Genomic DNA, 26,566 nt, shown 5'->3' on the forward strand with positions numbered 1-26,566 from the left:
ACAGGAAAGTTAATTGTGTTAAACCCTGCTTGGAGACTGCAGCTGTTTACAGTTCATCCGGAGTCAGGACTTCGGATACTGACACTTGACAGGTGTCACTGACCTGTTTTAGTTCCCACAGTCTATCAAATTCCTTCTTCTGTCGACAGCAGACTCTACTACTGCTAGTTACACTATTCTGTGTGCTGGAGGAAATCCTACATCACACAGAAAGGGTCATGACCAGATACCACTACCGCTATCATATGATTGTGCCCTTATCTGGCTGCGCTGAAAACAGGAAAAGTGACTGTGACAAAGGCAAGCAGAAGAGGTCAGGTTACGATGGCTGCATCTGGCTCGCAGTGAAACATTCCCCTTTCCCCACAGGCCTCAGTAGCAGAACAGACTAAACTGAACTTAGCACGTTCTGCTTCCAACCTGGATGGAGTTAGAGGGTTCTGCTTCCAAGATGAGCAGGAGAAATGCTTGGAGCCAGAACAAATTATGACTTATAAATACGCAATTATGCAAGATTTTCAAGAATCCTGCACAGAAAGTGAGAATCATGTTACCATAAGTCAAATAACTATAAAGTTGCAAAACATGTTATTTTGAGGTAATTGGTTCTGGTTTTAGCCCATCGATTTAGTCTAGCTCAGTCGAACTCACAGAATGAAACTGAACGAATTGCATTTTTCCGCAAGACCGTACACTCGTAGCATCGTCTGTCCACCGCTCGTGGCAAAGGCAGTGAAATCAACAATCCAGAAAAGCGCGGTAGCTGTTGCGCTGAGGAGGATAGCACGCTTTTCTATATCTCTATTCTTTTTAACTCTCTGAACGTGTTTTTAATCCAAACATATCATATCTATATGTTTTTGGAATCAGGAACGGACAAGGAATAAGATGAAATTGTTTTTAAATCGATTTCGGAAATTTAATTTTAATCATAATTTTTATATTTTTAATTTTCAGAGCTTGTTTTTAATCCGAATATAACACATTTATATGTTTTTGGAATTAGAAAATGATGAAGAATACGATAAACGTAATTTTGGATCGTTTAAAAAAAAACCTTTTAATTACAATTTTCAGATTTTTTATTACCAAAGTCATTAATTAATTTTTAAGCTTCCTAGCTGAAACGCAATACCAAAGTCCGGCCTTCGTCGAAGATTGCTTGGCAAAAATTTCAATCAACTTGATTACAAAATGAGGGTGTGACAGTGCCGCCTTAAATTTTACAAAATGTCGGATGTGACGTCATTAAAGACATTTATCGAATAAATGAAAACAACGTCTGGGGATATCATACCCAGGAACTCTCATGAAAAATTTCATAAAGATCGGTCCAGTAGTTTACTCTGAATCGCTCTACACACACACACACACACACACACACACACACACACACACACACACACACACACAAAAACACGACCCTCGTCTCGATTCCCCCTCTATGTTAAAACATTTAGTCAAAACTTGACTAAATGTAAAAAGTTGACCTCCTTAAAAAAAAAAAAAAATAAATAAAAAAATTGCATTAGAAAAGAGCGAAGAGGATGTGACCCAAATATAGCTGTTCAGCACTTTTCCTACTCCCCGTTCGTATTCCCATAGCCAGTTGACATGTGTTTCCCCTTCTTCTTTTCAATGACCTTACTTACATATATAACGACCTGTAACACGAGAAAATTACTCCCACGAGATTTTTACTCCGGAGTAAAAATTTCGTACAAAAATGTAACTCCCTTTACGAAAAAAGTACTCCCCCATTACACGAGAAAATTACTCCCCACGACAGGTGAGTTCCGAGTAAACATTTCGTACTAAAATGTTACTCCCCTGACGAATAAATAATGAATAAATTACTTCACCCTAACACGAGCAATTTAACTTCTCATGCCAGGTGTACGACATTTTTACTCCCTTGTTCCCTGTTAGTCTTGGTGGTGGAAGGGGTGGAGGGAGGGTAGCGCGACATTCGTTTGCGCGAGATCACATATTGGCATTATCCTTTCACCCGCATCCTATTTTCGCGTACGAGATTTTTACTGGAAGTCAAAAAAATGGGGAGTAAAAATTTCGTGGAGGGAGTAATTTTTTCGTGCCTTGGGGAGTTCTTTTCTCGTACGAAAGGTGTACTCGGAGTAAGAATTTCGTACGAAATTTTTACTCCGGAGTAACATTTTCGTGGAGTAAAAATTTCGTGTTACACCGGCAGCTATTCACATTGGGATTTTCACACGCGCGCGACACCGACGGTTTTGATGACACATACTCTCGTGTGATTTGCTTGAAAGGGTGGTATCAGCTTTGCTGCTGGGTCGGTGAAGTCTGCATTTTTTTTCAAATGGCCGCTCCGCCAGCTGAGAATGGGGTAAGTATGAATGGTGTAATCTCGAATTAAAGTGTTTGACTCACTTTTGGAAGAAAACATACGTTTGGTAAGGTTACCTTTGGAGAAAGAAGTAATTGTGAACTGAATTTTAGGTGAACAAACAAGTAGGCTGACATCTTGTTTTGGAGGTGTTCTTTTAATAGCGCCAGCTCGTTTACTTCAATTTGCAAACCATGACGTGACCTGCTGCCTTTCCTACAATATCTTGCACAAATGCGTCTTTGCCCGTGTGAGGCTTTAAAACATAAGAGCTCTCCTAGATCCTTTGTAACCCCTGCTGCTTGTCAAGACTTTGTTGCTACTTCAGCAGTAACCCCAACGGGCCCTACCTCTCGCCTTAGCTCCCCATCCTACCACCTCTGCGTTATTAAAGATTCTCAGTGCTACTACCACTGCGCTCCTGCTCCTGCCTGTTGCTACTTTTGCTAACGCTCTTAATGTGAACCACAACCATGATCATGATCACGTATTATTGTTCGTGATAATGCATATTGAGAATACTACATGGCTTGCTGTGTGATATCACTTTCACAAGAGTTAAAAAAAATATAGCAATGCAAGCGAAAGCGAGCTTTTTAATATTTGAAAAAGCAATGAGCAAACCTGCTATCACACAGCAAGCCATGTATAGGGATTATAGCGTCTCGTTTACGTTTAAAAAAAAGTATTTCGAGAATGAAGTTTGCCTCGGCGACTTGGTCATCATGAGCAGTAGAACTTTACATGGGTGGTCTCTCTGACGTATGTACGATAACATTTTGTGTGTGTACAGGACTTCAATGAACTAAAGCTGACCATCTCCGGAGTGACCCGAACATTCGCTGAGTGGACAGAAGATTTCGTGGACAGGTACTACCCTGACCTACACCAGCGCTGCTACCGCGTACCTGCCTTGCATTTCAACCAGCAAGAATTGAGCACAAAAAGCGTGACAGAAGATGGCGAAGGAATCTTTCTCAAAAATCATGTAAGACGGCGATCAACTTTTTATTTTCATGATCCAACGGTGACTTTCAATGCGTGTTTGATTTTGCCAATAATACCTAGAAACAAGTCGCGTAAGGCGAAAATACAACATTTAGTCAAGTAGCTGTCGAACTCACAGAATGAAACTGAACGCAATGCCATTTTTCAGCAAGACCGTATACTCGTAGCATCGTCAGTCCACCGCTCATGGCAAAGGCAGTGAAATTGACAAGAAGAGCGGGGTAGTAGTTGCGCTAAGAAGGACAGCACGCTTTTCTGTACCTCTCTTTGTTTTAACTTTCTGAGCGTGTTTTTAATCCAAACATATCATATCTATATGTTTTTGGAATCAGGAACCGACAAGGAATAAGATGAAAGTGTTTTTAAATTGATTTCGACAATTTAATTTTGATAATAATTTTTATATATTTAATTTTCAGAGCTTGTTTTTAATCCAAATATAACATATTTATATGTTTTTGGAATCAGAAAATGATGGAAAATAAGATGAACGTAAATTTGGATCGTTTTATAAATTTTTATTTTTTTTTACAATTTTCAGATTTTTAATGACCAAAGTCATTAATTAATTTTTAAGCCACCAAGCTGAAATGCAATACCGAAGTCCGGGCTTCGTGGAAAATTACTTGACCAAAATGTCAACCAATTTGGTTGAAAAATGAGGGCGTGACAGTGCCGCCTCAACTTTCACAAAAAGCCGGATATGACGTCATCAAAGACATTTATCAAAAAAATGAAAAAGACGTTCGGGGATTTCATACCCAGGAACTCTCATGTCAAATTTCATAAAGATCGGTCTAGTAGTTTAGTCTGAATCGCTCTACACACACACACACACACACACACACACAGAGACACACACACGCACATACACCACGACCCTCGTCTCGATTCCCCCCTCTACGTTAAAACATTTAGTCAAAACTTGACTAAATGTAACAAGTCGCGTAAGGCGAAAATACAACATTTAGTCAAGTAGCTGTCGAACTCACAGAATGAAACTGAACGCAATGCCATTTTTCAGCAAGACCGTATACTCGTAGCATCTTCAAGTCCACCGCTCATGGCAAAGGCAGTGAAATTGACAAGAAGAGCGGGGTAGTAGTTGCGCTAAGAAGGATAGCACGCTTTTCTGTACCTCTCTTTGTTTTAACTTTCTGAGCGTGTTTTTAATCCAAGCATATCATATCTATATGTTTTTGGAATCAGGAACCGACAAGAAATAAGATGAAAGTGTTTTTAAATTGATTTCGACAATTTGATTTTGATAATAATTTTTATATATTTAATTTTCAGAGCTTGTTTTTTATCCAAATATAACATATTTGTATGTTTTTGGAATCAGAAAATGATGGAAAATAAGATGAACGTAAATTTGGATCGTTTTATAAATTTTTATTTTTTTTTTACAATTTTCCGATCATTAATTAATTTTTTAGCCACCAAGCTGAAATGCAATGCCGAAGTCCGGGCTTCGTCGAAGATTACTTGACCAAAATTTCAACCAATTTGGTTGAAAAATGAGAGCGTGACAGTGCCGCCTCAACTTTCACGAAAAGCCGGATATGACGTCATCAAAGACATTTATCAAAAAAATGAAAAAAACGTTCGGGGATATCAATCCCAGGAACTCTCATGTAAAATTTCATAAAGATCGGTCCAGTAGTTTGGTCTGAATCGCTCTACACACACACACAGACAGACAGACACACACACACTCACACACACACACACATACACCACGACCCTCGTATCGATTCCCCCCTCTACGTTAAAATATTTAGTCAAAACTTGACTAAATATAAAAAGAGGGATTCTACTGGAAACATATAGGCCTACTTCGTTTGACTGCTGTGTCATTTTCTGCAGACCTGTCTTCTTACCACGTGACGAAATAGCTATAATTATGCAGCACTGAAGAGAGTTTACCCCCATGAGCCATAGAATGCTTCGCTTCGTACAGGCTTTTAATTACATTTAGTCAAGTTATGACTAAATGTTTTAACATCGAGGGGGGAATCGAGACGAGGGTCGTGGTGTATGTGTGTGTGTGTGTGTGTGTGTGTGCGTGCGTGCGTGTAGAGCGATTCAGACCAAACTACTGGACCGATCTTTATGAAATTTGACATGAGAGTTCCTGGGTATGATATCCTCAGACGTTTTTTTCATTTTTTTGATAAATGTCTTTGATGACGTCATATCCGCCATTTCGTGAAAGTTGAGGCGGCACTGTCACGCCCTCATTTTCTAACCAAATTGGTTGAAATTTTAGTCAAGTAATGTTCGACGAAGCCCGGACTTCGGTATTGCATTTCAGCGTGGTGGCTTAAAATTTAATTAATGACTTTGGTCATTAAAAATCTGAAAATTGTAAAAAAAATATTTTTTTTATAAAACGATCCAAATTTACGTTCATCTTATTCTCCATCATTTGCTGATTCCAAAAACATATAAATATGTTATATTTGGATTAAAAACAAGCTCTGAAAATTAAATATATAAAAATTATTATCAAAATTAAATTGTCGAAATCAATTTAAAAACACTTTCATCTTATTCCTTGTCGGTTCCTGATTCCAAAAACATATAGATATGATATGTTTGGATTAAAAACACGCTCAGAAAGTTAAAACGAAGAGAGGTACAGAAAAGCGTGCTATCGTTCTCAGCGCAACTACTACCCCGCTCTTCTTGTCAATTTCACTGCCTTTGCCGTGAGCGGTGGACTGACGATGCTACGAGTATACGGTCTTGCTGCGTTGCATTGCGTTCAGTTTCATTCTGTGAGTTCGACAGCTACTTGACTAAATGTTGTATTTTCGCCTTACGCGACTTGTTTTATTCTTGGCATTGAATTTTGCTTTTAGTTTTGAGATCAAATGCACAATATGAGTTAGGGACGGGGGGGAGGGGGTGCGTGAAGGTGAATATGATGATATGATGATGTGATTGGAGGCTTTGTGATCAGAAGATGGGTAGACATTTCTGGTTTTGATTTTTTTTGGGATGTAATTTTTTAGGGGGTCCTCCTCTGAAAGTTCAATATATCCTAAATGTCTCAATGAAAACGTTTCAAACTTCCAGAAAACATGACCAATAGGTGAATAAAGATCACCATAAGTTTTTGTGAATAGATTAGCAATACAGGTAGAGTTACGTAACGTTTCCAAAGAACTTTAAAAATATTCATACTATTTCAGGGTGTTATGCCAAAAATTCGCAACTTTGCATGCAGGGCCAATAATGGTTATATCAGTATTTGCGAAAGTTTAAGGCAAATCTGAGCACTAGCAGAAATTTGCTGGAGGTATGGACGCGATAGTCAAAATCACGCAAAACGTGCTCTTTTGGGCCTTTGAAACTGTTAAGCTCCACCTCATTTGAAAACAGATTGTATCAAGACTAATCAAGTTAGAAGCACAAATCAAGAGATTTTACAATACGGGACTATGGTTTTTGTCAGGTCGATTTTGGGGGTACCCTGACTTCGGCGGCGGTCACGTGATACCTACAACAGAAATCTTTAATCCGAAAAGTGTGCAAGGTATCCAAAGTGAAGGGCCTTTAATGACATATAAAGTTTGAATAAAATGACACGTGAATTAATGTTTTAGTTGGGGTACAAAAATGGGTCCAATAATGTTTTTGCTCAGTTTAGTTCGCTCAGTCGTACGAGTACCAAGAGGAAGTATGTAAATTAGAATTAGCAAAGATAGGATCGCGGTTATGTACCAAGAACAACGGCTAAGCGCAGGTTCGTTACACACACCAAAAGAAACGCGCATCAAACAGAATGGCCAACAGAGAACAATGACAAAATGCCTACAAACCATTCCATCTACCCTTTCCCTCACGTCCTGAGCTAACATCAACGGTTAACCAATCCGTTTTACTTCCTCAGATACTCCAGGGCGACCTCGCCCACACGGTAATTTTGGAACACTTTGAACGGCTGGGTCATCATCTGCAAGAACACCATGGAACACCTCTCTTCATCATCAGCTCTCTGGAGTTCGACAACTACCTGGCCAAGATCCCCAATCCGCAAAGTCCCAAGAAAAAAAAACGTTATCCCAAGAAAAAGCAGAAACATGAAACTAAAGTGACTGATCAAGGTAAAAGGGAACCAACGTTGCTCACAGAAAAGGCTGGAGGAGGAGGAAAAGGCAACAAAGGAGAAGGAGGAGGAGGAAAAGGCAACGAAGGAGGAGGAGGAGGAATAGGTAACGAAGGAGGAGGAGCAGGAGGAGGAGCAGAAGGAGGAAGAGATGACCATCAACCTCAGCAGCCCCCGAGAGCGGGACAGCGCGGCGAAATTGACGTCGTCATTCTAAGTCAGAAATGGGGCGTCATTCTGGTGGAGGTGAGGTGAAGAAATTACATCCCATTGTCAAGAGTAAATACTGAGGTTTCGTTACTTATGCCCATGTGGTTTGACGATTTCGCTTTCTTGAAGTGCATATCTGTATATTGTTGTACTTTTGTCGTTGTGTGCATAGTTTTTCTCCTTGTTATCATACATACTTTTCAGATTTTCTTTCTTGGCGTTCTTTGCGTCTCCGGGTTTCAATTTGGGCCTGTCTCTCTGCTCGTAAGGTGCATGTGTGCATGTCTGTCTATGTGTACACGTTTTCTGCATGGGATTAAATATCCACCTCCAGGTTAAGGTTTTGGAACAATTTGTTTTCATGCAGGTAAAGTCTACAATGTCACCACACAACACATGGCAGCACAGCGCGGAAGAAAAACGCAGAAGCGTGCTGCAAGCCATTCAGCAAGTGAAGGAATCTAACCGAGTGGTGAACGAAATCATGCCCGACCTCAGTTGTCTTCCCCAGTGTGTCACACAGGTCGTCGCCCTTCCCTACATCAGCCGAGAGCAACTGCAACAAGCCTTGTCGGTGAGAGGATAGGAAATATAGAGTATAGGATGTTGTATTTTGACTTGTTTATACGGGAACTGTGAGGGGTCGAGGCTCTGTGGTGCCCGAATTCACAAAAGAAACACTTAAGAGATTTCATTTGTGAGTAATGAAGAGGATCAAATGTTCATAGGACTCGCATTCGACTGGGCATCGCTGTAGCACAGCAGTCATTTAAAAAATGTCAAGCGAGGTTACCGGTCTAGCACATTTACACCAGTGTTCATACTGAAATGAAACTTTGAAAGTAATTGTTTTTGTCTGTATGCATGCGAAGTCACGAACCCATGACGGATTTTAACACTCTTTCTGGAAGATTGCATTACATATGAACAAGTACTTGTAACAAACCGAAAATGTACCAGAAGTACATCCCGTGTGCAAGCATAAGATCCCAAATCATTCAAAGCATATGTAAAACAGCGCGTTTTGTCATGGCTCCTCTCACAATGGACGCGTTTTCGACCTCTAATGTGATCAACACCTGCTTCAATAGGAATGAGATAACAAGACATTCACAAAATAAAAAACGAAACAATCTAATCTGGATAGATAATGGGTGTGGCTTTCTACCGTACGGACACGTTGCCAAGTTGTGCCTATTCGGAATTTCCGTTGGCATTTTAATTGGTAACTTACGTTTTTGCCAGGTCAATTTTGGAAGGTAGCCTGATTTGAGCGGCGGTCACGCAACCCCTGTAACAGAAAACTTTAATCCAAAAAGTGTACCTGATAGTTAAGTTGAGTACCTTTACTAGCATAGAAACCGGCACGGTTGGCCTAGTGGTAAGGCGTCCGCCCCGTGATCGGGAGGTCGTGGGTTCGAACCCCGGCCGGGTCATACCTAAGACTTTAAAATTGGCAATCTAGTGGCTGCTCCGCCTGGCGTCTGGCATTATGGGGTTAGTGCTAGGACTGGTTGGTCCGGTGTCAGAATAATGTGATTGGGTGAGACATGAAGCCTGTGCTGCGACTTCTGTCTTGTGTGTGGCGCACGTTAAATGTCAAAGCAGCACCGCCCTGATATGGCCCTTCGTGGTCGGCTGGGCGTTAAGCAAAAAAACAAACCAAACTAGCATAGAAAGTTTGAATAAAATGACACGGGAATGAATTGTTTTTTTTCAACATGGTTTTATTTCTTTTTGGTACATATATAACATGACAACAACATCAGCCATCAACATCAAATAACATCAGACATACAAGACTATGCCATATGCATCTTGAAAATAAAAAACCCAAAAACAACAGGAAGGCACAATAAAACGTACAATTACATAGCCCATATTCAATACATTTCTAAATTATATAAACATAATCCTCGTCTCCTTTCTTATCTTTCTATTTAATTATTTTATACAACTACTCATAACAACAAAATCCTGTTCTCTCCATAATTAATAATCTGATATTTTTTTTTATAATGATCAACATATAAAATATCCTTATCTTGTTCAATCAAAAAAACAATCAATGATTTGACAATATCAAAGGTTTAAATGGGTACCACTCCAGAAAAAATGTATCACACGTAAAATTAATTTTACTTAAATATTCTTCTGCCAAATATCTGTTTCTCAAATCTCTTTTAAATGCAACCAGTGTAGGAGCAACTTTTGCATACTTACACTTATAAATAAAAACTTTCGCATTCAATATTATAAAATCAAACACTGTACTACTTTTAAAATATTTATCAATACCAAACAAAATAAACTTTTCATTAAAGGAAATGTTCTCCACATTGTGACATTCATTTTTAACATAATTTAACAGATCATTCCAAAATGATTGTATATATTGTCACGCCCATAAACAACGTTGAATACTATCCCTCTCATCTCGGCATAAATGACACATCACGTCTTCAACTACTCCCATTTGTTTTAATATCACATTTGTTGCCAAAATCCTATGCAATACTCGGATTTGAAACCATTTAAGTTTCACTTCAGAAATGTTCGTTACATACTTAAAACATAATTTCCAATCAATTTCCAATTTATCTTCCCATTTTGTACAAAAATTTGGACGCTTTCGATCCTGTAATAATTTTTCATAATACAGTTTTGCTCCTTTTATTTGGGAATGAACGACTGACACGGATTTAATACCATCAATCATACTGTTATTCTCCAAAACAATATCAAACGTTCTTATATATTTTTTAATTTCTCTCACACATCCTAAATAACTAAAAAAAATCGTTCTGATTTGATACTTTTCACAAGACTCGTAATAGTTATAAAAACGTCCATTGTCATTAACCAACTGACCAATGAAATAAATGTTGTCAAACCAATTCTTTTCCAATCTTTATATTATTATTAAAAAAAAGTGGTTCTGCTAATATTTCTTTGGAGGTTTCTAAATCTATTTTATATTGAAACTGTTCATAAACATTAAACACGTCCCTCCAAAAACTATTACAATGTTGTTTACCACTATACAGACTAGGACCACATGTACATCAATGTTGTCCACATCAGGATATAAAACAGCTGTTATAACTTTCCATTTGTGAACCGTAAACCTCAACTTTTTTTTTATCCAAGTCAATTTAAGGGCTGACATATAAGTCTTAACGTGAGGGACATCAAGGCCACCATCCTTAACACTTTTAACTACAACATTTCTACTTATCCGATCACGTTTTCGATTCCACACAAAGTCGAAAATCCTAGTCTGTAAATCATTTACAAACTTGTCTGGAGGGTTTGGCAACAACATCCACAAATATACAAGCTTGGACAATATTAAGGATTTCAAAACTGCTATTGTACCTCAATCTCTTAGACCAAATCAAAAATAATCGTTTTACTGCTTGAAACTGCATATCAAAATTCATTTGTACACACTTCTTTAAATCACTCGTAAACTAAATACCCAATACTTTAAACTTTGCGGGGTTCCATTCAAAATCAAGGTGTGGCATAAAAGTATAGTAAAAGTAATAGAAAATGCTGAGCCTTATTTATAAAAAGCAGTTAAATACAAGTCACGACTTCTCTCACTGCTTCTCTCTTGTGTTTCGCATCTGTCCTTTGCCACAATCGTTGAACTTTTTATTTTATTTCTGCAAAACATCTGGAGATGGTGGCCGATGCCACTGAACTGCCTCTGACAAAAACAACAAGCAAAACACAAATAAAAACAAAAAATACCTTAAGTCATAGGTACATGAATTTTGTTTTTCTAAGGATGAAGACGATGTTGGGGAAGATGTAGTGTTCATCTGCAAAGATGATTTAGACGAGAAGGACCAGCGAACACAGAAGGCAGCAAACACACAAGGACACGAAACAGGTGTTGATACAACTGAAACCAAGGAGTATGTGCCAACATCGGAAGCCTGGACACCGCCTCTATATGACTGGTGGCAGACAACAATTGGAGAAGGGAAACAGCCTTTGCCTCTGAAGGATATGAGAACCATGGTTGGGAGGTATATCATCTACTTCCTATTTCACTGCTATTATAATCAATTATTCTTGTTATAAAGATGGTACGATCATAGCAAAAAATGTCATGCATGAGTGATGTGCCAAAGACAACCTTTCTCTTGATATGTGCTGAGCCCGAAACTTTTAATTAATTGCACAGGGAACCAATGGTATCTGTTCGTGCATGAAAACAGAGCAGAAAGGACAGATGTTTTAGCTCCTCTCAACCCAACTTTCAGTTATTTCAAATATAAAGATTAATTAAGGCGGCATCTTATAAGCTTTAACACTTTTTGGACAGGGTGTGCGGTCTGCTGTCCACAGTAAAGGTGTGGACATGGACCAAGCCGCGTGTGGAGGTTCGCACAGCAGCCCAGGCCATCAGCCAGGTAGGAGAATGCTTCTCTCAGGTCGTCCTCAACCCAACGCAGACCGCCATCCTGGCCGACAGAGCAAGCACTCACGTGGTGCTGTCCGGTCCAATGGGATCCGGCAAAACACTACTGCTACAACTGAAGGGCAAGCAGTGGGTACGCAAAAATAGGAGAGTCGTGATTATCAACGTCAGGAACTCGGCCAGGGGACGTCCCATTGGATACCTTCTTGAAGAGGCCGTGAGAAAACATGCAGATGAAGCCAAGAGCGGTACCGTCGAGAGGCATAATCTTGCTTTGGATGACTTTGACATGGATACTTTTGCTGCTGATTTGGAGAAACAGGGTTCTGTTGACAACATGGGTTTCTTGCTAGACGAGCTGACCCGTCATACCTTCAAACTCGTGATGCAATTGAGAGATAAATTCCCCAGTGCTGACATTTGGTTCAGCAACATGAACTGTCGTGAGGTCCCAGAAGGCTTTCGTCTGTACCGTCTCACTGACTGCCTTCGTTGTCCTCCGTCTGTGCAGCTTCTGTTGAAAGAACTGGACCTGAACCCGTTACACAAAGGAGTGTACACTACACGAAGTGCGGCTCGAGGCCTTCCTTGTGACGGTCCTCCAAGCATCTTCATTTACCACAAAGACCACAACACAGACATCAGGAGTACCGACTGCGTGCAGTGTGCAGATAGGCTAGTGGATATCCTTCACAACCTTGGACTTGTGATTCCAGGTGACGGATCAGAGAAAAGCCAGAACCCTCCCACAGCACCCAGACAAGCCAAGAAAGCAACGTCCGCAGATGCGGCTCCATTAACCTTTCGCGACGTGATGTTTTTGCACAGCATCCCTTCTGCGTACTACAGGCGCGTTGCAGAAGAGCGGTGGGAAACGGATATCCCAGACGTGATCAAATGCATCCTTTACCTATTACGCTGCAAGTTTCTGCTGCGACTGACGGAGCGGGGTGTCCCGATGAAGTTTGCGCTGGACATGACGTCACATGACATTGCTCTGCCCACCAAGGACGAGATTACCGTCACTGACGTGGTGTCCGTGCCCAGCCTTGAGCGAAAAGTGGTCATCTTCATGTCGGGCGGGGAAGCATTCACTGACCAAGAGGTGGACAGTACGTCAGTCAGCATGGCAGTCAAGCTCCTTCAAAACACGTTCGGAAAAGAAACTGATGCGGCTCCCTCGCCGACCAGCAAAGACGAGGTCAATTCAAGCAATGCTGGAGATAACCAAGCTGGTAGAAACGAAGAAATGGACACCTCCATGGAAGATACTGCAGTGAACATGCTGCACACACTGATAACTATTCAGCAAAGTCGGATTGCATTCCCGCACATCATCAAAGCCACAAAGGAAGACATTAGGCAGGCATTCAAAGCAATTTTTCGTGACATGAAGGTTAAAACCACTGCTCAATGGTTTGAGGGCGAGGAGTTTCCAGAAACCCCATCATCAGCACACAGCAATGGAGTTAAGGTAAGGAGGGCTATGGAGGCTAGAGGAGACTCACCCCGGCTTCTGGAAGCTCTTAATCACCAAGAGAAGAAACTAGGATCCAATACCCATGATCCTTCAATCAGAAATGGCCGAAAGAGTATCTCGAACCATTCTTTCAATGTGCCTGACTATGAGCCAGACGTCTGTGATTCTGACGGGCAGAAATGCCACATGGAAGAGAAGATTGCTAAGGAAGATGGAAAGAGGTAAGGAATGAACCATGCAGACGAGTGCGGAAAGGCAAAGAGTTTCAAAAAGGAGACAATGTTTAAGAAAGATGAGGGCCAAGAGACTGCTGACGTCGAGGATGAGAGCATTAAAAGGAGTATACAGCTAGACAATAACAAGACCAATGAAAAAGAGAAAGTCTTGAACAGAGAAAGGGAGAGAGAAAAGATGGATACTCTGCTACAGACCGAATTGCAACGAATCCGAGAAGCCATGTCCTCACTGTCTATGGATGACCAAGACTCGGTGTTTTTGGCGGCTTCGCGGTGTCTCTCACAGCTTATAGTGTTCATTCCTTGACTGTCGAGTCTCAAAGACTTAAGGCCGCATGCTGATGAACAGATTTTAAAGGTGGTCGTCTACATTTTTGCTTTTTTAAAATAATCTTATGGATAGATTTAGATACAAAATTATGTCAAATGATGAATGAACCATGGGGAAAAAAGTTATAGAAAAAAAAAATATATGTAAAAAAAGATGTTATTTTGGGGTAGCGTGACTCACGCTTCCAATATTTTGTTTTCTGTTTGCTGAGAACATGTGCTTTGCCTAAACATACTGACCAATCAAATTCATGTCACTATGCTTAGGCCTAAAAAAAAAATAGGTGTGGTTACGGTAACCCGACCTACCCTATTTTTAGGGGCCGATCCTATAACTATTTATTACATTTGTAAAAAAAAAAAAAAAAAAAAAAAAAAAAAAAAAACCAGTGCAAAAAACGCAATGAAAGCGAAAGCGCCCGTGTCGCACACTTATTTCCCTGTCAAGTAGGTTTAATTTGTACACATTAGAAAAAAAAGTTAAAAAAAAAAAAGTGATTGCCTACCTACCTACCCTATTTTTTTTGGCTATGTTACCGTAACCACACCTTTTTTTTTGTGGGCCTTATAGCCACGCCCAAACAAGTGCAGCAACAGTTTGACACTGGAGCGCTGTCCACGGTTTTTTTTAAACGCACGAAATGCACGGGATTTGAGAGGAGTTTTGCGCTTGGCATTTTCCAAATAAGGATATCCTACTATGAGTACTACGCTGGAATACTACAATGAATTTTCAAACGGCTACACTGGCTTCGTTTTTCCTGATCGAAAGGGGGTACCCGGGTGTATTGTTGATATTTGTAGATAATAGACTCTGCATTTTAATGGTCAAATGGCGATTTCGGTATAAAAATGTAGACAAGGACCTTTAAGGCCTTAGCAAAGCAACTCTGTAAAAATATTATAGAAAGTTCAATACAATATTAATGCCCTTGTGATTTTAACCCAACGACTGTGTCTAAAAAGACCCTTGTTTTGCCCAATCGGCTGATTCTTTTGGATTGAGTTTTTTTCACGGGTCACGCGACAGCATCTCAAATAGGGACGTCCCAGTGATCTGCCCGACAAGAAGACCTGGATTAAAACATTGACAAAATTCAGAATAGGTACAATTCAGCAATATTTGCAAATGTTGTGGAAGATGTTATCAATTACCTATCTAGTACAGGATTTTTTGTTATGGCTATCTGTCACAGTACTTTTTATATCACGGCTTTCCAACTGAGGCAGGTATCAACTGCGAGGCTGAACGTCAGTTTTAGGGGCAGTGCAACATAAAGCACTTATAGCAATAATCCGGTGAATAGATGGTGAATAGAGTCATGACCTTTAAACACACTGTGGAAACGTTTCGACACTGATAAATTGTGTCAAGCGATCAGAATCATCACAGTATGGATAATCAGAGATAATGAATTTAGCACACACGGACACAGACAGTGGTGTACGAACAGAAAATGAATTAGATATTGTCAAACCTCGACCTTGTTAAATCCTCGACATGTTTCACTCCTCGACCTTTTGTCCCCTCGACGTTTTGCTTTCAATATTTTGTCACACTCGACCTTTTGTCACCCTTGACCTTTTGACTCTCGACCAGATGTCCTCAACCTTTTGTGCCTCAACATTTTGAACCTCGACCTTTTGTCGTACACCCACAATTTAGCTCCGATGTTCGTTTTGTGTATTTACCGCTCGATATGACGCCCTTTTCTTTCGAAAATACGCACATGGGAGTTCACAATCACTGCCGCCACGATCCTTCGGCTGCCGATTGAAAAAGTCGACGTTTGTAAATATAGATAACGTGTTCAGTACTAACATTAGTGGTATCTGTAATGTCTTGGGGTTGTTTTATGGACAAACCAACGGACACAAAGGGTGAGGTGCAACAGTCATTTATTCGGTGACCACATGGTAGGCTTACTGTTCGGAAGTATATCAGTGCGCATGACTGATGCAAACATAGAACTCCGATAGCACATAGTACATGCAATGAACTGGTCAAAGGGAGACAACAGCATGCTAGCTATTATATATCTCTCCCCTCTTTGAATGAAAGAACACACTTTTAAAATTACTGTTAATGGTAACTGCTAGAAAAATCAAGTTATTCAAACTACACTACTCACAAAAAGTTAAGGATCAGTATGAGAAAACAGGTGCTCAATAAAATCAGTTCGCTACTGTTATTTATTTTTCAGTCAAACCAAATTGTTATGAATTTTTGTTCAGCTGTAAGTGGGCGATGTTGTGTTAGTGGGAAAATTGCACGGGATTCTCTACTACTGAGCTTGGTAGCAAAAGAAAAAGCGGAAACTTGCGAAAAAGGGCCTTGTTTTGGACCGTTCAGCCCGAACACATTGCACAAGCCACATGGAAAAACCATTATGCACGTGCAAGCACTGCTGTTTATGTGTGAGATGCTGTCACTTGCTTGGCTTTTTGAGAAGACATACCACCAGTATTAGGCATTATCTGACAATGCCTCCACGACGAAAATTGAACGAGTTTGAGAGGGGACGAGCTGTTGCATGGTTCCAAGATGGTGTCCCCAAGCGAAAAGTATCCAGGCGACTTCACGTGTCCATCTCGGTCATTGTCAGACTGATTCAACGTTTCACAGCCACTGGGAGGGTCCAGGAAAGACGCAGACCTGGGCGACCAAAGAAGACAACTCCACGTGAAGATCGTCTCATTGAACGACTAGCCTTGCAAATAGGAACAGCCTCTTCTAGCATTATTCGAAGGCAGCTGAGGGTGGCTACTAACACCAACATCAGCCAGCAGACCATACGGAATCGCCTTCATGGGTTTAACCTCCGTTCTCGTCGCCCAGCTGTACGGCCACGCTTAACTCCATCCCATAGGGCAGCACGCCGCGCCTTCTGCAGACGTCACGTGAGGTGGACACGTCAGCAATGGCCCCAGGTCCTGTTCAGTGATGAATCACGCTTCACCCTGAACCACAACGACGACCGACTGAGGGTCTGGAGGCGCCAAGGGGAACGCTACATTGACGCCACTGTCCAAGAAAAGGTGGCCTTTGGTGGAGGTTCTGTAATGGTCTGGGGGGCCTTCAGCCTTCACCACAGAACACCCTTGTCTCATGTACAGGGTAACCTGACTGGCCTCCGATACCGGGATGAGATCCTTTGACCGCTGGCTGTGCCTACACTGTAGCAGATGGGACCGCAGGCTGTCTACCAGGATGACAACACTCGCCCCCACAGGGCAAGGGTGGTCAACGACTTCCTGCAGCAGTCTGGAGTCAACAGAATGAAGTGGCCAGCATGCAGTCCCGATCTCAACCCGATTGAGAACCTCTGGGATGAGTTGGATCACAAAGTGAGGAGCAACCACCCCCCTCCCAGGGATGTCCAGCACCTCTACCAGATGCTGCAGGCTGAGTGACAGGCGCTTCCACAGAGGATCTTCACCACCCTGGTTAATTCTATGAGGACTCGTTGCGTCGAGTGCCAGAACAGCCAGGGCGGTTACATGCATTACTTAACTTTTGGGAGCATCTGAATGCCATGTCTTGTGATTTCAACGACTTTGTGAAATTAAATTTTGATACGTACACACTTTGATAAAATGTACAGACCAAACGATTGCTCGAAATTGAAGGAAATGTTGTATCATTATCACTAAAGCATTGAATTAAACGTTTGCCAAATAGCAACGCATTGACTTTCTTATTTGGAAAGTTATGAATTTGTGTGTAAGTGATCCTTAATTTTTTGTGAGTAGCTTAGTTTCAAACTTCGGAGAACCAAAATAAAATCCTTTGCCAATTACAGTTCAATAAACTTATTGAAAACAAAGTTTGTCTTCATTGTTCATCATTTGACTGATAATACCCGAAAACTGAAAAGAAACACATCTGTCTTGATATCACTTCAAACTGAACTGAGAAAACAACTTAATTGTACAGCATGATTACTGTCTGTCTCTTGTTTGTTGTTCGTCTTCTTGATAAGAGAATATTAACACACTGAAACTTGGATTTCTAGATTGTTATCTGGAAATGTTTTCACATCTTGCACTTCAGTCTTTAAACACACATATAGTCTTTCATGTGTTGTGGAAAAGTGCGACTTCTTTTGGACCGACGTGGGCTAATACTGGCAGGCGGAATTGGAGCGTGCGAAGAAGGTGTAGTGCTTGGCGGAACATCGTCATCAGTTTTACCAGCAGTTGGGGCTTCTTCGTGGTCAGTCCTGGTTGTCTCTTCAGCTTCTGTAACTGGTACGTCTTCTTTGATGGAGACCACTTGTGGTGTGACAGAAGGCGGCAGTCGACGCAAAAGGGAAGAGTTTCTTATGACGGTCGACCCATCAGGCTTCTGTGCGGTGATCATGGAACCTTTGGTATCAGTCACAAGAAGAGGTGTTGGATTGAAATTAGTGGAGAGTTTGTACTGCTTCATCTGCTTCACCAAAACACTGTCACCATGCTCAATATTGTAGTCTTTGGCATGATGTCGCTTGTCGGCAGCACACTTCATTTTCTGCTTTGCAAATGTGTCTCTCAGGCACACTTCTGCATCAGCAGGATGTTGTGAACTGGTAGACTGGATTTCTGGCAGCTTCGTTCTCGGCCAAACATGAGGAAGTAAGGAGTGAACGACGTGGTGCAGTGTGGTGTTGCTCTGTAGACTCTGCAGAATCTGTGGAGCTCTTGTCGCCAGCTTCTTCTCTCAACGTGGGCTGAGCGAACAGCTTTCATCATGGGTTTGTTGAACGTTTCTGCTTGAGCGTTTGCTTTCGGCCACAGAGGAGTAATGCGTCGGTGTTTCACACAGCTTACTGATTACTGTGGGCCGTTGTCAGTTTTCACCTGTGCAGGGTAGCCAAACAGAGAAAACACTTTGTCGACAACAGGAATCACAGCCTCAACTGTAGTGTTCTGGAGAACTTCAACTACTGGGTACCTGGAGTACTCATCTGTGATGACTAGAAGTGATGCACCAGATGGTAGAGGACCACAAAAGTCGATGCTGAGTTCTTGCCATGGACCGCATGGTAGGTTGGACATGAGCAGCGGTTGATGTTCACGACGGTTGTTGTTGGCTTGACATGGGATGCAACTGCGCACAGCTGACTCAACAGCGGCGTTGATTCCAGGAAACCAGACTTTGCTTCGGAGGAGGGCCTTGGCTTTATTCATTCCCTGATGTCCTTCGTGTGCTAGATCAACGACACGAGCTTGAAGGGAAGAGGGTATTACAAGCTGTGAGCCCTTGAGAAGAATGTTTTGCTGAGCGTTTACACACAGCGAGTCTTTGACGTTGCAAAAACATGTGAATGTTTCTTTGGCAATACCATGAGTGTTTTCATGCCAGCGACCACTGTTTACACATTTCATGATGGCTTGAAGGACTGGATCGTTTGCAGTTGCTGTTTGCACGTCTTCAAGCGTGATGGCGTCAGGAGTGGACGACATAGCAGTGAAGTTGACAAACTCTTCCGCTATCTTTTCTTCATGAGATGACGCTGTGGCGGGACAAGGGTGACGAGACAGATAGTCTGCAGGGTTGTCTTTTCCTGGCCTGTACTCCATGTGTACGTCATAGGGTTGGAGACGTAGAGACCATCTGGCAATGCGTGCAGGTGGAAATGGTTTTTCCCAGATGTTAAGCAGCGGTCGGTGATCGGTGATCATTTTGAAGCTTGTTCCTCGAATGTATATGTCAAAATGTTTGCATGCCCAGACTATTGCGAGCGCCTCTCTTTCCGTCTGGGAGTAGCGCTGTTCTACATCAGATAGGGCGCGACTTGCGTAACATACAGGTCTACCGTCTTGTGACAACAATCCGGCGATCCCTACAGGACTTGCGTCTACCAGGATCTCTGTTTGCTTCTTGATGTCCAAGTAGGCAAGAGTTGCATACTTGCATAGAGCGGATTTGACAGTCTTGAAAGCTGTTTCTTGCGGTTCTTCCCACGACCAAGCAGTGTCCTGCTTCGTCAGTTGACGAAGAGGTTCTGTGATGGTGGCGAAGTTCTTGATAAAGCGTGTTCAGTACTGAGCCATGCCTAGGAAAGAACGTAATTCTGTGGCGTTGCCGGGCGTGGCTGCTTCGTGAAGAGCGCGAACTTTCGCTGGATCTGGTTTCAGTCCTTCACCACTGAAGATGAAGCCGTAGAACTCGACTTGTGGTTGACTGAAAACACATTTCTTCTGATTGAGTGTCAGACCTGAATCACGAATGCGTCTGAGCGTTTCATGCAGCGCACGATCATGGTCTCTTTGCAACACGGTGGCCTAGTGGTAAGGCGTCCGCCCAGTGAGCGGGAGGTCGTGGGTTCGAACCCCGGCCGGGTCATACCTAAGACTTTAAAATTGGCAATCTAGTGGCTGCTCCGCCTGGCGTCTGGCATTATGGGGTTAGTGCTAGGACTGGTTGGTCCGGTGTCAGAATAATGTGACTGGGTGAGACATGAAGCCTGTGCTGCGACTTCTGTCTTGTGTGTGGCGCACGTTAACCGTCAAAGCAGCACCGCCCTGATATCACCCTTCGTGGTGGACTGGGCGTTAAGCAAACAAACAAACAAACAAATGGTCTCTTTGATCACGACCGAAGATGATGATGCCGTCGCTGACGTTGCGAGCACCTGTGACGCCTTCGATGACAGTTTGTATGGTGTGCTGAAAAACTTCTGCGGCAGAGTTCACACCAAAACTCAAACGTTTGTAGCGATACTAGAGTCCGCAATGAGTTGAAAAGGTAGTGATGTAGCGGCACTCTGGTCTGAGAACGAGTTTGCTGAAGACAGTGGCGTTGTTCATGTCAGAGACGACTTCTTCAAGAGTGGGTGTAACATGACGTGTTTTGAGAATTGCTTTGTTGGCTTCCCTCATGTCTACACAAATTCTGATGTCGTTCGGATTTTTGGGTTTCGGAGCGGCTACTATTCATGACATCCACTCTGTAGGTCCTGAAACTTTCTCGGTCACATCTTCTGTTTCGAGTTTCTTGAGTTCTGCTGCAACTTTGTCTCGCAAATGAAATGGAATTCCGCTGTGCTTTCTGGCTACTGGTGGCACCGTCTTGTCGATATGGAGAGCTACTTCAAAGTTTTTCAGTTTCCCTATGCCATCACATATACCTGGGTACTGACTGAGAGGGTCTTGATCTTGACGAACGTGGTTAACGCCAATGTGAAGAACACCTAGCGCTTCAGACGTCGATCTTCCAAGTAGAGGAGATGAAGATCCAGGAATGACCAGGAACTCAGCAGTAACTGTTGTACGACCTGCAATCTGAACAGCAGCGGTGGTGCACCTACGTGCGATGATAAGCGGTGAACCATACGGATGAATGGTTCTGTGGCAGGACTCGAATTCAAGGCCTCGGCGCTTCAGCTTGGCTGCTACGGCAGAGTTGATGATGTTGCAGGAGGCTCCAGAGCCAACGATCATCTTGACTGGTTCTTCTTCGATGAGAAGTTTCACTGTACCGTCTGCTGGTGCGATAGTGAAAACATAGTCCTCATCTTCCTCTTCTGATGTCGTGCCGACGTTGTCTGTAGTCTGGTCACCATCATTGAGAAAGTGGACAGGTCTGCGGGTACGGCGATTCTGCGGAGGTTTGTTCACTGGTTTCGATTTACACATCGAAGTGAAATGTCCAAGTTTACGACACTTGTAGTAGGTTATTTGACGCGCACACCTGCATTCGGAACCTGAATGTGTCTTTGAACCACACCGATCACACTGGACTGCTGGATTCTGACTGCGGTGTTGACTGTAAGATGGAGATGAATCATGTCGTGCTGGACGGTGTCGCTGATTCTGTCGATTGTATGAGTGCTTAGCAGCAAAAACTTTCTCGTCAGCAGCAATTGCTGATGCCTGCTGCTCAGACAGCTCTTTTGCAGAGGCCAGTGAAATACATCTTGCCAGAGTTAAGTTTTTTTCAGCGAGTAGCTTTGTTCTCAGCGGAGTTGATGAACACTTGTCGATCACCTGATCTCGGATGAAATCTTCTTCTTCTTCTGCGTTCGTGGGCTGAAACTCCCACGTACACTCGTGTTTTTTGCACAAGTGGAATTTTACGTGTATGACCGTTTTTTACCCCGCCATTTAGGCAGCCATACGCCGTTTTCGGAGGAACATGAAATCATCTGTCCCGTTACCAAAGTCGCAGTCTCTTGCTAATTGGCGAAGTCTAGTGACATATTGTGCGACAGTCTCACTTTCCTGCTGTTTCGCTTGGCGAAACAAATGGCGCTGGTACGGCATAGTCTGCTGGCTCAGGGTCAAACGTAAAGAATATGTCTTGAGTTTCTGCGCCTGAACAATGTAGAAGAAGTTGACGCTTTTGTGTGTCATTACTGCATCCTGATGCAGCGGCAAAAAGTTCAAAACTTCGCAGCCAACGCTCCCAGCGCTGGTGCACGGCGGCGGATTCCCCATGTGGGTCAAACGGTTGCACTGGTGTAACGGTTATCGATATAGCTCTCGGCTGCTGCATAGTTCTTAGAAGAATGACTCACGTTTATCCTCGTCGCCAAATGTAATGTCTTGGGGTTGTTATACGGACAAACCTACGGACAAAAAGGGTGAGGTGCAACAGTCATTTATTCGGTGACCACATGGCAGACTTGCTGTGCGGAAGTATCAGTGCGCATGACTGATGCAAACATAGAACCCCGAGAGTACATAGGTACCGTACATGCAATGAACTGGTCAAAGGGAGACAACAGCATACTAGCCATTATATTTATGACTGCATGCAGAGCTGTGAAACTGCAGAGCTGAGGGACTGCACTCAAAGCTGTAGGACCGCAGAGCTGGGGTAATGCATGCAAAGCTGTGAGACTTCAGAGCTTTGGGACTGCATGCAGAGATGTGGGACTCAGAACTGTGGGATTGAAACCAATTTCTGACTTCAGGAGTGTTGTGCGAAGAGAGTTTAGGAGGCAAGAAGAAGTTTAGACGTTAGAAATGTGCGGTTAATAAGCATAGGGGTATGACCTTTTACGGAACTTTGACCTGGGAACACATAGCGCCGGAAAGCTCTATGCTCCCACAAGTCCATGTTTATATAATGTAATGTCTCATGCTTTCCCTTTGTCCATTTCTACCAACAGTTAATTCGAACGAATGATTAAATTTCCTTTTTTACTGAAACTGAGAAGAAAGTCTCTTCTGACTTTCAATTGTTTCTTTCACAACTTCTGATGTTATATATATAGGCAAATATTTAAAAACAATCTCCTCAAAAGTTTTGGTGATGAATATGGAATATCTTTTCATGATCCAATTTTCTCCCCCACACCGGCCCTCGTGGCGCAGTGGTTAGCGCATCGGGCTGCGGGCCGGGAGGTCGTGGGTTCGAATCCCATCAGGGTCATGTGGGTTTTTCGGGCTACGGTCGGCTCCTACCCAGAGTGGAAGTGCTATGGTTCCTATGGGAAGGCTGGGATCACACAGCCGAGTGTCATTCACTTAAGCTGCGGTCATACATGCGACTCAGTCGTCGCGATTCAGTTGCGTGATTCAGTCTTTGGCCGATCGCACATCACATCGTAGGCCATTGACCCGTCACACGATGAACGATAGACGAACGACTGACGAACGATAACTCCACGCGAGCGGGGCGGAAGTGACGTGTCACAGTGAACACGGCAAGCGCGCTTTGCGAGAGCAGACGCTAAATGTTCGAACATCGCTCTACCTTTCTGAAAAATTCCTTTCAGCATTACGCCTTTGCAAGAAATGAAGTTCCCAGACAGCTGCAATTAATGTTTCCCGACCGCTGTACACGCCTAAAACGTCTCCTTTATATCTGAGTAAAAACTGTTCTTCCAAAAAGTTTTGAATCGACGAAGAGAGGCTGTACGCCACTGTCCGCCATTATTTTACGTCACGGCGTCAAGGCCGCAACAACGCGTTCTGATTGGCTCTGTTGGCTCTGCCCCTGCGATTGACCGACGACTGGATCGGAGGAATAGAACATGTTCTAAACCTCAAAGCTACGAGGGAATCGCATGAGACTGAGTCGCAGACTTGTCGTAGCTGTTTTCTACGACTGAGTCGGCTGTGTGACAGGGTAAATCGCGCGACTCAGTCGCATGTGTGACGGCCCTCTTAACGAATGCGACTTTGAGCGTGCTCAGGTTCTGTATACCTGACCAACACCGCAGGTGCGGCAGTTCTCGGGCCTGGTTGACGCCAGGATATATTATGACAGTAAGCGTAGAGTGCTGCCCTGTCACGTAGTCTCAAACCAAATTGGAAATCCAAAGCATCATCATTATAATCATCCTCATCTCATTAATCATCCAAAATATAAATTGCCCTTGCTCTTGTGGCCCTTCATGCCCGGAGCTCTCATTGTGACCTTGGTCTCAGTGTTCCTGTTCGATCTTTCCCTGAAGTTCTGCTGTCAGTCTTCAACGTGTGACGTTCTGGGGAGTCGACGGGGGGACGTGGTGGCGGTCTGCTCTCTGGAGGGGACGCTCACTCAGTCTGGCTCCACGACTTAAAGTCAATGTCGTTTGTAGGGGGCATAGTAGGTAGTGGGCTGCGTCCGTTAGCTCGGGACAGACCCACTACTGAACACCGTCGAAGTGACTCAGCAGAAGTGCAGTGTCATCTTCCGAGGGTAGCCTACCGCAGCGACCCGACATCCCTCCCTGGAGCGCCTGTAAAATCGACAAGTCTGGCAGCGGAACGAAATTCAGAGGTGGTTGGAGCAGCGAGTGCAGGGACGGGGCGGTGTGAGAGCACAACGGAACAAAGGAACAGGTGTAAGAGCGATGAAAATTTTTTTTTTTTCGCCCCCACGGGAGGCCTCCTCGAAAGTTTTGGCGATGAATATGGAATATGTTTTGATGAACCAAATGTTTGCTTCCACGTTACATGTATATATATATATATCGGCTTTGGGGAAAATAAAACCTTTCTTTCTTGTTCAATCGCTGTGCCTCATTTGCCTTTAGGAAACAGGTGATTGAAGATTGAAAAAATACAATCTTGTATGAATGGTGTGTGTGTGTGTGTGTGTGTGTGTGTGTGTGTGTGTGTGTGAGTGTGTTTGCTGCTGTGCATGAGTTCTTGGGCCTTTAATAATACTGTCCTGTGTTCAGATTTTGTTTATGTCAATCGGGAATGCGATCATAGAACAGTTACTGTTATTGACGTTACACAACAACAACAAAGCAAACACAAAAACAGGAAGTACCAAGCAAAATAATTTGTCGCTGTTGCATTCAAATTCTTTAACCGATATTAAGGTACAGAAAAACTCCTCTTGTATCAAAGCTGGCTCTGGTACCATTCCATATGGAAATAGCCGACCAGATCTCTGACGTCACCGTAGGGTTTGCAGTCAGAGAAGAAGCATCAGGTCCAAGCATGGCTACAGTCACTTCAGAGTTTCGGTCAGCTGCCCCTCCCCCACACGCACGGTACAGTAGGAGGCAAACGAAACGCGCCACAGCCCCGGCCACTGTTGCAAGTGATTTTTTTTCGTCGTGTTCAAACTGCTGTTAAATATGAACCAGATAAGGAACACCCACAAGAAACAATAACGTTCAAAGCGTGATTACCCATTCAGTCAAGCACGGAAGCCAGACACACCAGCGGCGAAGCGATGACAGTCGAGCACTGTCAAACGTCAAACTCAGTTGATCAAACCTTCCCAACACACACACGCACACGTACCCAGAGAGACAAACCTTGCACGCCGCACTCGTTAAAACATTCAGTTATTTCTTGACTGAATGTAAAACACAAATCTGTGGAGGATATTTTACTGGCTGTCCCAGTGGTGCATAGTCTTTAACTGTCTTAAAAAAAAAAGTTTTTCACCTCTGCATGAATTGTGTAATACGTGGTAGGGGTGAGGTGAGTCGTGATCGCAGTTAAACGTGGCACTTTGACATGCTACAAAAATCGTGAAAATGCATATTTTTCAACCAGGTAAAGACAGCCGTGGAGGAAATTCATCCCTCTCCATGATTTAATTTAATGTAATTATCCGCCGTTATATATTTACCAAAGTGAACATAGATCAGTTAGACGGCGTTAAAAGGGTTTAGGAAAAGCTCCTACGCATGCAATTGACGCAAGCAATGTTTTTTTTAAACCAAGTGTTGTTTATTGCAAAGTGTCTGTACTACAAAAACGTACATTAATTGGGAAAAACCAAAGTCTAAAAACGGAGTTTTTGCTTAGGGGGAAAGCAACACAACGATCTGACACAACTTGAACTGACAAGTTTTGAGTTCAAATTGTGATTTGACATTGTAGCTAATAAAAGACAATTCTTTCGCATTTAGCGTATCGCTCATTCCCAAATTCTAGCAGCATGCACTGATTAAATAAATGCAATGTAATGATTGTACTAGTCAAAGTAGATTAAAAAAAA

General features: G+C 42.8%; 1 protein-coding gene and 1 non-coding gene across 2 annotated transcripts; both read left to right on the plus strand.

The window, feature by feature from the left end:
• The first annotated feature begins 1,272 nt into the window (after positions 1–1,272).
• LOC138980600 (uncharacterized) lies at positions 1,273–24,960 on the plus strand. Its single transcript, XM_070353513.1, has 6 exons — positions 1,273–2,365; positions 3,159–3,353; positions 7,275–7,736; positions 8,068–8,274; positions 11,496–11,740; positions 12,040–24,960. The coding sequence occupies exons 1-6, from the start codon at positions 2,339–2,341 to the stop codon at positions 13,838–13,840; spliced, it is 2,937 nt and encodes a 978-aa protein (XP_070209614.1). The 5' UTR covers positions 1,273–2,338; the 3' UTR covers positions 13,841–24,960.
• Trnar-gcg (transfer RNA arginine (anticodon GCG)) lies at positions 23,472–23,545 on the plus strand. The gene has a single exon. It is a non-coding gene; the product is annotated as a tRNA-Arg (tRNA).
• Positions 24,961–26,566: the final 1,606 nt, after the last annotated feature.

The sequence above is a fragment of the Littorina saxatilis genome, linkage group LG1 (genome assembly GCF_037325665.1).
Source record: "Littorina saxatilis isolate snail1 linkage group LG1, US_GU_Lsax_2.0, whole genome shotgun sequence".
Taxonomy (NCBI): Eukaryota; Metazoa; Mollusca; class Gastropoda; order Littorinimorpha; family Littorinidae; genus Littorina; species Littorina saxatilis.

What these genes read in the sequence shown, in the direction of transcription:
- LOC138980600 (XM_070353513.1), top strand. Translation starts at nt 2,339, where the DNA reads ATGGCCGCTCCGCCAGCTGAGAATGGG. An exon ending in CTCCGCCAGCTGAGAATGGG is followed by an intron (nt 2,366 to 3,158) that starts GTAAGTATGAAT and finishes GTGTGTGTACAG; the next exon opens with GACTTCAATGAACTAAAGCT. An exon ending in GGGGCGTCATTCTGGTGGAG is followed by an intron (nt 7,737 to 8,067) that starts GTGAGGTGAAGA and finishes GTTTTCATGCAG; the next exon opens with GTAAAGTCTACAATGTCACC.